Source organism: Lagopus leucura, unplaced genomic scaffold, assembly GCF_019238085.1.
Source record: "Lagopus leucura isolate 7727_CA_CO unplaced genomic scaffold, USGS_WTPT01 Super-Scaffold_100001, whole genome shotgun sequence".
Taxonomy (NCBI): domain Eukaryota; kingdom Metazoa; phylum Chordata; class Aves; order Galliformes; family Phasianidae; genus Lagopus; species Lagopus leucura.
The window spans coordinates 91,314,616-91,325,797 of NW_024962262.1; the positions used below are offsets into that span (position 1 = coordinate 91,314,616).

The 11,182-nt window shown below is 36.8% G+C and overlaps 1 protein-coding gene across 2 annotated transcripts in view; it reads right to left on the minus strand.

The window, feature by feature from the left end:
* Nucleotides 1-1,557: 1,557 nt before the first annotated feature.
* Nucleotides 1,558-11,182, minus strand: part of LOC122177883 (T-cell receptor-associated transmembrane adapter 1) — a 12,096-nt gene continuing 2,471 nt past the window's right edge. Inside the window, exons 1-6 of one of the 2 annotated variants that reach the window (XM_042867680.1) lie at nucleotides 9,577-9,662; nucleotides 8,241-8,354; nucleotides 6,550-6,586; nucleotides 5,364-5,425; nucleotides 4,320-4,381; nucleotides 1,558-3,202 (exon numbers count right to left, since the gene is read on the minus strand). In XM_042867680.1, the coding sequence (XP_042723614.1) occupies nucleotides 2,939-3,202; nucleotides 4,320-4,381; nucleotides 5,364-5,425; nucleotides 6,550-6,586; nucleotides 8,241-8,346 (531 nt within the window). In that variant the 5' untranslated portion in view covers nucleotides 8,347-8,354; nucleotides 9,577-9,662 and the 3' untranslated portion in view covers nucleotides 1,558-2,938. Of the gene's footprint in view, nucleotides 3,203-4,319; nucleotides 4,382-5,363; nucleotides 5,426-6,549; nucleotides 6,587-8,240; nucleotides 8,355-9,576; nucleotides 9,663-11,182 lie in introns of those variants that run through there. The other variant, XM_042867679.1, reaches the window with a different exon arrangement.

An 11,182-nucleotide genomic window follows, 5' to 3' on the forward strand; every position in this document is an offset into this window, starting at 1 on the left:
AGGCCTACACTAGCATATAAAGACAGTCTTCAGTGGGTGATTTCCGCAATGTGCATGCGCACGCAATGTATCTTACATCATTCCAGTGTTATGTTTTCTTCAACAATTTAAGATTGTCTTTTAGAAATGTTTTAGTAGGTCACTTTTATTCTGGCTCTGAGTATAGATGAACATTAGGAAACATACTTTATGAACTGCATTCTTCTTGGATTTGTTAAGGTAATTATTTCCCTTTATTTCTTGAGAAAGTACTTAGAGAGTATGAAATTCCATGTTATCTGTTCTAAATGTAAACTGTAATTAGCTTTTTGGATGTATCTGGGTATGTCTTTTGAACAGCAACAGAATACAAGTTTATCCAGGTGTGAAAGCAAATTTATTTAAAGAACAGAAATAGTTCATTCATCTATGGAAATTACTTGGAATCATAATGTAGTTCTTGAAAAACTTTAGGTGTTGGAAGATAAGCTTATCCCAGTACCATTATTTTTTGTGTGTGTCAGCAGTGGCAAATAGGAGTTACGTAATTATTTTGGAGTTTGATCCACCAACATCCAATTTATCTGTATTCTAGAAAGTATGATATCACCAAGAGTCTGTTGCGATTGCTGGAGGATGTCTGGCATAGACCTGTGAAAATTCAGTGGTGCTACTTAATACTCTGCTTTTGTCTCTGTTCTTCCCTTCAAAGTCTTCTACTTCTGCCACCGTATAATATGCTTCTCCAACATGCTTTTAAGTGCTAAGCTTTCTGCGAGAAAGTTTTACATTGCTTCCCTCTGCTTCAAAATATATATAACGCTATAAATACAGGTTCTGTTACTGAGACTATACCTAACGTCTCCTTTTCTTATTTTGTTATAATTATGAGGGTAGCTCTGAAAGTAGTACTTCCTATTTTATTATGTTAGAGGCAGATGTTGGTGGCAGTACAGGTATCCTGCCAATATTCTCTTATATTTTGTTGTCACACGGCAGGTGGCAGCAGAGGGGCCATATGACAAAATGGCATGTGACATGGATGTGCATATGAAGTAAAGGTGTGTAATTGAATTCCTCCATGTGAAAAACATTGCTCCCGTTGACTTTCATCAACTCTTACTGAATGTTTCTGGAACCAAACAGCGGGTGTGAACACAATGAGACTGTGGGTGGTGTGTTTCAGCAGTGGTGACAGCAGCAGTTGATCAGCTCCACTAATGCAGATTTTTGTGAGGGCAACATGGAGGCTCTTGTTTGTTGCTGGTGAAAATACATGGCTGATGGTGGTTGCTATACCAAAAAACTTTTGTAGCTGGGAATTTGCTCTATCAAGTAGCATTGTTGTGCTCTTTGTGTCTGTTGTAGTTTCCATGGAAATAAATAGGAGGCATTATTTTGGATTGACCTATGTGTATTGATTTGATTTCAGCTCAAGACAGCTCATAGTACTACTGAGCAGCGTGGTCTGCAGGGGTTTGCTTTTTCCTTTTGGTCTAGAAGAGGAGTTAAGACATAGCTTGTTCAAAGAGGTTTGTTAACTAAAATAAACATGGACCAGATTTCTTTAACTTTTTTTTTTTTTTTTTGTCCCCTTCAAAGATATGTTGCATCTATGGACTAGCTCTTTGTACTGTAGGTGGTTTGGTTCTTGTAACTGGTTTAGAGCTATTGTCTCCTTCAGAACCTTAGACACTGGCACTCTGAATGCCCTTTAGCATTTCAAGCTCCTTGGCACCATGCTCTGCATGGGTGTATTTATTTACTTGCTGTTAGGGTTTTTTTTTGTTTGTTTTTTGTTTTGTTTTTAAAGACAGAACTGTCCAAAACCTAGAGAGTAGGCATAGCACATCAACATGTGTTACTGTTTCCTTCTGCTACTTACTGACTCCCAGAATGTGCCACGTAAAAATAAATCCCCACTCTATAAAAGCTTACCTTCTGATGAGTTGAAAGTGTAAAGATGAATGTGCACATAGAATGTAAATTACGTGGGGAAATAAGTAGTTCTTTCTACTTTTGTGAAGAAGTTTATTGACAAAGGCACTAGGAATTTAAATATAAAATAGAAAATTAGAAAAATTCTCTGGCAAAGGCTGATGGTTAGAAATCATTTGCCAGTATCCTTACTGATTCTTGAGTACAAAAAAAGTCCTGTTATACAAAAAAAGTGTTACGTTAGTAGAGGAGTGAAGATTGGAGATGTACGCTGATATTACTCATAAAAGGCAAGTGAGGATATATAACAGGCTGCATGAAGCCCAAGACCACTAGTAATTAGCCTCACTCCTCACCCCATCCCATCATGGCAGTGGCTCTTCCCAGCCAAGCAGTCCAAGCTGGTCCTTAGCGCACCCCATCATTCAGCAGCAACCAAAACATTGGCCCAAGACAGTTTCTTTTCACTTAGTGCAGCCCAGGCAAGCTGAAAGGTTGGACACCCATGCTGTAGACTGTTCACCATGGGAAAATACACAATCTTGAATGCGGACCTATTTTTAATTGGGAAAGCATCTGAACCTTTAAGTGTGCATATGTGAAACGCCATTTCTTTTCAAAAGCACTGTTAAAACCTATGTAGAAGAGTAGTCATACTCTGTGAGAGTTCTACAGGCAACTTAGTGGATCTTCTAGGACTGTATGAAGTTTGATGGTTATTTTTAAACAAAGTATTAATTTTTACTTTACCATGTAGAAGCTGGTATCTCTGTGTTCACAGCTCCCTTTCGCAATGTATTCAGAAGGAAAGTCCCTTTAAAAGGGCAGCATGAGCCTACAGCTATTTTTTGCTTAATCCATACATGTGTTTTGAAGATGATTTGGAATGTTTTACTTAGCTGCTTCACACCACTGTTTGTAATTTAAGTTTGGCAGGGTACTGTCTCTAATCATTCACTCTTCCTCCAGAATTAATAAAGCAGATCTCACTTTGATTTCATACTTGGTTCATGAAGCCACTTCAAATGTTCTCTCCATTTGTCCTATGAATCAAACCCATTAATCTTATGGGATCGTCATGAATGGCTTCTATGTTTGCTGTATTTTCAGCAGCCAGTTGCTCACTGTTAAGGTAAATGCAAGCTTTGGAAGCTGTAATGGTGGATTTAGATGATCTTTCTTCTTCATCCTCTAATGGAGGGTCTTTCTTCCTCCTTGGTTTTCTGCGTTTTCCCTTGGTGCTGTGATCAAGTGAGGCATAACACATCTGATCAACTGATTCCACCTGCAAGGAAGTTTACTTTATAATTAACATTCAGTAGTTGTGTCTGCTTTAAAATTATGTCTAATGTTTTGAACATGTCTACGTGGTAATCATAGTAGAGGCTGAGGTTTACCCGAACTAGCTATAAATTACATTATTAGAAGTACAAATGATTAAGTTACAATAGCACAGAAAACAGACTAATGTAACTTAATGCTAATTAAGTTATGTTATATCCTTACAATTGTGTAAGGCTCATACCCTTAAAATTGTGGCAGAGAGGAAGCCCTCTTCCAGGTAACATTTCAAAGATTCTCTGTGGGAAATAAGAGCAGTTTATGTAATCGTTCCAGGTTCTTTGAGATGCAGGGCATTGCTTGATCTGTTTTTCTTCACTCAAATTGATTTATTGGAATCCCATTATTAGCAACAATACTTTTCATAGACTTTGTGCAGAAAAAAAGTAGTAACGGGTGACTTTTCTGCATATGTTATCTGATTTCTAGTGTAAAATACATGTTTTGTTTCCACTGCTTCTCTGTGTTTTTCAAACCAAATTGTTGAGCGCTATTGGCACTGGAATTTTCTGTGAAGTTTATGAAAACAAATCTTTAAATAAAAAGGGAGAGACTGGGAATGATTCTTTATGAAATACCTAGAAAGCAATTCCAAAACTGATTTTGGGAATGCTTCAATTATAGACAGATTTCAATTGAAACTTGTATGCTTTTAGATTTCAAGTAACAACAAAATACAAATCAATAGAAAATTGGTTGTCTTTAACAAGTTAAGGAATATAGATTTTCATACTGGGCAGGAGAGAATCAGTCAAATTTGTGATTATCATGTGATGCATGTCTAACTGAGCCTGATTTGCATGCTTGTGACTGAGCATTATCATGCCACATGGATGGAAATGATCTGTTTGTAATCTTTCTCCTCCCTTACTAATGACCCAGATTGAACAAAAATTCAAATGTGCTTAAATTCTCTGATAAACTGAGACACTGAAGTATGGTAATTTTTGTGATGTGCAGCAGGAATATTTTTGATACTTATTGTCATGGAATAAATGCAAGAACTCTGTGACAGGCCACATCACTGTGATTCAGAAATCCAAAATTAAAAGTGAAGATACCTGTTGTGGTTCATTAACTGGCCTTTGAGGCTGGGACTTCATCTGCTCGTAACAACATTCCTCTGTAATGTACCAAAGCAGAAAAGTATTTCTGTTACTAAGACACACTACTCAGAATTAAAAGATCCAATTAACAAATCCTCTGTTACAGAAGTACCTCCTCACCCCCCCAGTTTACTACGTTAGAAGTTTCACTTGTTTGGTAGTGACACAGATATTGCTTCTGTCTTCCTCTGCTTATAGAGAGGCAATCAGCTAAGACATTCTGACGCAAACACTCTGAAGCGAAAAATATTCTGTCCATGTGGGTGGATGGGAAGTTTCTCATTCCCTAACTGGACGTTATTTGGAGCTGTTGGAACATCTTTGATTAAGAGTAACTTGACACACCTATCTATTTGTCAGTACAAACAACTTTTCAGCTTCAGAGCCATGCAAACACTAGTAGGCTTTGAGTGTTATACCATCCACCGGTCAATATCCAGCTGCAGTTATGATTTTATTGTCTCTAATACGGTATGGATGATGATTCTTCACTTTGGCCCAGTGAAGCAGTCTGCCCACCCTCCAGCCACCGTGGGCTGTGCTTCAGCATTTCTGTTAACATCTTTCATTTGTGAATGGACAGCACTGAGAGCAGGTATGTGCTACTATTTGCTAGCTTGTCTGGGGGCAACGACTTTGGACAGAAGGCAATTTGTGTCTTAGATTGCTTGGAAGTGTGTGTGCTAAGTGTGTTATTTAAATGGGTGCAGCTTTACATATAGTAAAGCTGTTGGTTTCAAAGTATTTGACTGAACAGTACTGTTTGGGTAGTTTAAAAAAAAAAAAAAAAAAAGTCAAATTCTATACATGACCTCATCTTACAAATAGTGCAGTATGTAATTCGATGTAGGCAATAAGTAGGTATGAGTAAAGCATTTTTTTTTAAAGGGAAAGATTCTCAAGGCTGCTGAGAAACACAGAATGTGTTGGCCAGTCTGCTTTTAATTCTGCATTTCTTATAGACACTGAAGAGACAAGTGTTCTTAAAATGAAACTTACCTAAAATATCTTGACTGAGATTGCCATAAACTGGGTCATCTCCTCTGTAGCAGTCATTATAGCTAGAAAAGGCATAGAAAGATAATTTTAAATTGTTTCATAAACTTTATTTAGGACCCCACTATTCTACTTTTACCTTACCATTTTACACACACATAGCAGAAGACTGTATGTGACCTAAAAACCAAGGAGATGGTAACACCAACTTCACAGAAGGAAGTGTCCTTTCTTCTCCCATATTCTAAACTAAAACTGAATTGAAATTGAACTGAAATTCTTATGTTGATGCACCTAAACAAGATCAAAGCAAAGTTTCACTTTGAGTTTTTAATGGCATTCTGTGTTTTGCAACCTGGTGTTGTTTGAAAATGTTTTCAAACATGTTTGTAAAAATGAGTATTGTTGAGAGGTTCACTGTCTGATCCTGCTGCATCCCTATCCTGTGCCTTGTCAAGGATAAAGTAATGAAATATGCTACTTTATTTCAGTGGTATTTCTCAGCTGAGCAGGCAATAACAAACAAAAGCAGAGGGACTTCCAGTTTCCAGGGAGTATGTTAATGAGGATTGATTTTGGAGAGAGGGCAGCAGCTTTTGTGGTTTTGATTCAAGGGCCTGATATATTTGAGTTGAGATGAAATTCCTTCCATCTCTGTTTTCCACAGTAACTTTAATATGGAGTAAATTCAACCAACTTGGTGACAGATGGGGAGCTGTCCAGCATCTGGAATCAATGCAAACTGCTTTATTGCTTTGGAATGCAATGTGTAAAAGAAATGCAAATACAAATTATTGTTCCACAAGAATGAAATAACAGATCATAATTCCTCATTGTTTTCTGAGTGTTCTCTTTACTATGGATTCATTGATTCCAAGTAGTAAATAGTGCCTTAACACAATATATCATGCTTCCTTCGGTATTGAAGGTTACCATATCAGCATGCTGTTTTTTATTCTTCATGAAATGTCTGGAGGGCATCTCTTGCATGAAAATTTTTCCCCTGCCTTTTTCTTTTCTTTTCTTTTCTTTTTTTTTTTTTTTTTTTAAACAATCATTCTGTTCTCCAGTATCTCCAGGCAGGCCACGTAAGGGGTGGAGGGGTGGCACAGAAGAAAATTCAAAGACATCTATCACCATTTATTGCTTATTTTACTCTTCTCAGAGAAGGATTACTTATACAGCTTACCTTTCAGTGTCGTCTTCATTGTCTTTATACGTTTTAGCTGGAAAAAAAAAATTAAAAAGTGAAAAGTTAATGAAATGTGCTCCTTAAGAACAATTCAGATAATTGTCTTAATTGACATGCTTTTGTCTTCACTGTAGAGAGTGAAATTGAAAGCTGTGGCATCTAAGCACTTTCAGTTGTCCCATTTCACTCAATTACTTTTGAATAATAATTTTAAAAGCTTGTGTTATGTTTCTGTGCTATGCTACAGACTCTGTGTTAGTTTACAAGAAGGTCTTCAATCTGTATTTTGTTAAGCATCAAATACAGTCCCTTCTCCCAGAAGTGTACTGTAACACATGGGATTAATTTCTTGTTCCCTCCTCTTTCTGCTTCTAACTCTTCTTTTTTTTTCCCCCTCTGCCTAAGGAGGCACATCATGTGTTTATATTAGAAAATGAAAGGTTCGTTTGTTTTACTGGCAGTTCAGAGTTGCTCCTGTCTCTGAAAGAAAGAGATCTGCAGATGAAGAAACTGAGGCAGAAAGATTTATTGCTAGAGCTTGATTAATAACTCAGGAATGCATGACTTTCTATCTTGTTCTCCAGAACTCCAGAATCTGCCATGGTAAAACTCTGATAGCATGAATACTGTAGCATCAGCCAATCTGACTGCAACCTTGCTCAAGGTTAGTTTTGTAAATGGCTGTGATTTTTCATCACACAAATGTCTGCCTAGTAACACTAAAAGACAAAAAACAAAAAGGCAATGCCCTCCTCCCTCTCCCAGAACACTCCAGGCTCTCTTTTAATAGCCCGCCAGCTATTCATCGTGAATTCTGCTTATAGGTGTAAGCCTCCTGCTTACCTAAATTATCTATGCATGTGAATATGTTTCAAGTGGTTCAATCTACCTGTGTTTGCCTTCCCATCCATATGCATGCAGCATAAGGAGCAGATTTCCCAGTGTAAAGTCACTTTTCCTGAATGGGAATGGTGAGAATTGTACAGCTGATTGGTAGTACTGCCTTAGGCAGTTATGTGAAAAATCTTAGTTAATTTTAACAAAAACAGAGCATGACTGTAGTCATCCTCTAACATAAATAAAACAAATTAGTTCCATAGACTAAACACATTACTATTATTATTGACACATTGGATTAAGCACTAGAATCCCATGATGAAAAGCAATTTTTTGTTCCAAATAAAGTGAGTACAGAATTTTTATATCTGAAATTCAAATAAGCTTTTAGGAATTTGAAGAGGATACAATTTTCTTAAATGTATTTTGTATTACTTCAGCTACTCAAAATCACTTTTAAATTAAAGTACATACGTTAAATCAGTTGCATCAAAAACTGTTCTACAAAAGGGGAGTTATTCATCTTAAAAATACACTTTTAAAAATAAAACATTAGCCAGAAATAAATTCTTCACCATATACACATGCTGTTGGTTTATCTTCAGAGGATGAATTTGAGTAGCTGCTTTTAGTAGCGGATTAGGCAGCTAGTGATCATCCTGTAATGTTATCTGACTCTCCTAAATAATTGAACAGTTTCATCCTCACAACTGGAATCATTCTAGTCGAAAGATAACTGTAAGATTCAGAGAAGTAGTTTGTTGGTTTGACACCTGTCAAAATCAGTAGCATTCTCTGCAGGTATTTTTAAGCTCTTAAATTCCATTCCTTACAGAGACAGTCTTGCTTACCTTCTTGTTTCTTTTTCATATAGTGTGAAATATTCAGTATCAATGAAAAAATGAGAGCCAAACTTAGAAAGGCCAAAACTCCCCAGACAGAATAATGGCAGTCCATTCCTGTAACTGAAAGAAAATTGTTTTATAATACATGTCATCTAAAAATCACGCTGTATTTTTTGTGGCTTGTTGATTATTTTTTTTTCCCCCTCCTTTACCTCAAGCTTCTGTATTTTTTTTTCACGCTACAAGTATAGCTGGAAGAGCTAAACAATTAATATCCAAACCAGCTGCTAAATAATAAAAAACCTGTAAATTTTAACAGAGATGCTGTTTCACAGCAAATCAAAGATTGAGATACTGGTTTGCCTGTAAAATGCAGTAAAAATCAGAAATTGACATGGAAAAAAACCCTCATTTTAATGAATAGCTTTGAAATTTTTCTAATTTTCAGTAAGTTTTTGCTAAATGTTAAGAGTTTATGAATGAAATTCAGAAAATGAATTTGGATAGAACTACACTGGGAATTTCTCTCTGTGCAGCAGATTTCAAAGATTGGCTGTGTGTTTTCTTGCATCTCCTATTAAAGCCACTTATCTTTACTCATATCCTTGCTCTCCTTCCTGAGAAAGCAAATGGTGTAGTAGCTAAGGATGAGCAGAAACTGGGAGCTGGACACCCCATGGACAACTGCAGAGAAAACCCTGAGCAGCTCCTGAAGTACCTATACCAGGTGGTTCTGTTTCACTGAGCTCCTCTTGTGCTAAAACTGCCTCTTGCTGAAGTCCTGTCACAAACACAAAAAGGAACCCATACTCAATAAATCTTATCTAGTGATTCATCAATTAACGTAGCTCCTATGAATTTTCCATCACAAAGCTTTCTGATGACAATAGACTAATTGTCATGGTCTGATGGCCAAAATGCCATTTGCTGCAAATGGCCTGTGAAACCTTTCCCTGACTGCAGACATACTAGCCAAGCAAAATGGTGAAACGAGCGTGAATCTAAATTCTTCACATTTCCTAGAGGCATGTTTCACGTTCTTTTAGATTTGGAGTACTTAATAAATAATGAATTCCAGTAATGGCGCACAAAAAAGTGTGGCAGAAGCAGAGCAGTCAATGGGAGAGGTTAGATGTACCGTCAGAGTGAGATTCAAGCATGTCCATAATATTCCCATTTGTTTTTGATGTAGCTGGATTCCATTAGGGTTTAAGTTTTTATTTACTTCTTAAAGGAAAGCTGATGTAAAGGAGTATGCATTCCCATCTTGTAGGCGAGGGCAATGTATTGGTCCTGCTAAAAATAGAAGGGATTGCTCTTTGGCTCACTGGTTCCAGCTCACCTTAGGAAGTGTCCCTTCTGGTTTTTTCCCTAATTACGCTGGTGTTGCAGGAGATCTTTTAGTTTTGTTTTATTCCAATCCACAGATGTTCTTACAACGATGAAGTAAGATAAATAATCCCATGTGGTGCAAAATCATGAGTCGCATTGGCTAAGGTGCAGCTTTTCTTCCTGCTCAGAACTCTTCTTAAAAGAACAAAACAGAACAAACAAGCTGTACCTCTCTGGCAGATTGGTAGCTTTTCTTCATATGATCCTTCCAGTGGCCATTTACCCTTCCTTTTAAATTAAATACTCCATTTTCCCTGCTTTCTTTTCTGCTACTGTAGTTCTCTCAAGGGAACTTGAGGGCTCTCCATGACTGCATTAACACTTTTCCTGTTGAGAAACACTTTCTTACAGTGAGATACAGACATTTAAGACAAGACACTGCACTGAAGCAGCTACGTATTCCCATTTTCCAGAGGAAGAATTAAAAGGGATGTCTCACCTTGAGAAGATGTTATTACCTCAAAAACAACCAGTGCTTCAAACCTTTTACAATAGGTCTACAAAATTTGCATTCTCTGCAACCTGCCCAAAACAGTAGTCCAGATTGGATGTCAACACCAGAATCCTTATGGCTAATGCAGTGCCTAAATATTTCCTCCTTCTTCCCTTCTATCTTTTGTTATATGATCGCCTTTCATTTTTTCTTATGCTCATTTCTTATTGCTTTTCCTAATAATCATTGTTCAATGAGGAAAAGCAATACTGTGGCCTGAGAGATTCCCTTCTCATGTATCTGTGACAGAAACTACTCTTCTGTGATTCATTAGAATAAAAAGAGGAAGTAGATCCCTAACGTAGAGCTTGGACCTGAGTTCTCAACTTCTTGATGATGGGTTGATGGTTGAAATAGATTGCTTTAGTGATCCTTTCCAGTGTTTATAGATTCTATGATCCTTGCTATTGAAGGCTACACTTCATTTCTCTGTTTCAGGAATTCTGATTTTCCCTGGTGTTTCCAGGGTAGGAGAATTCTTAATTGAATTGAACAAGAGAATTAAATTTTAGAGGACAAGCAGGGTGTTTTTCACAGTTTACTTCTGAGTTAAATTGGAATTACTGACTGGAAAAAATATAAAGGTTGGCAAAATGTTATTTCTCTAGGATTTCAAAGTATTAAAGCAAAAAAAAAAAAAAGGCCTGAAGTCTGAATTTCTAATAAATCATACCAATTTTTTTAAATTTACAAACTTTAGCTTTCTAATATGTAGTTTATAAAAATACATGGAGAGAGATAGAAACAAAAGTATAATTTGTTCCTAGCTGAACATCACTTGGATTATTTTAAAATTAATTTCCCAAAATTCTGATTCCATCTGCTTGTATTGCAGTATAATGGATACTAACATGTAAGTGACTTAAGTGTCTTCTCTTGGAATCTTTTTCTGTCTTGCAATATGATCTATTTGTTTGCCAGACAACACTACTTTAGAAACAAAATCAGTTCTCAGTTACCCATGGAAGCATACCAAAGGCCTTCATCTCTCACACAAGCATGCTCCTCTGTGTGGTCTGTGCTTTTCCAGTGTCAGTCTGAAGCTAATTCTACTTTCCGGGGG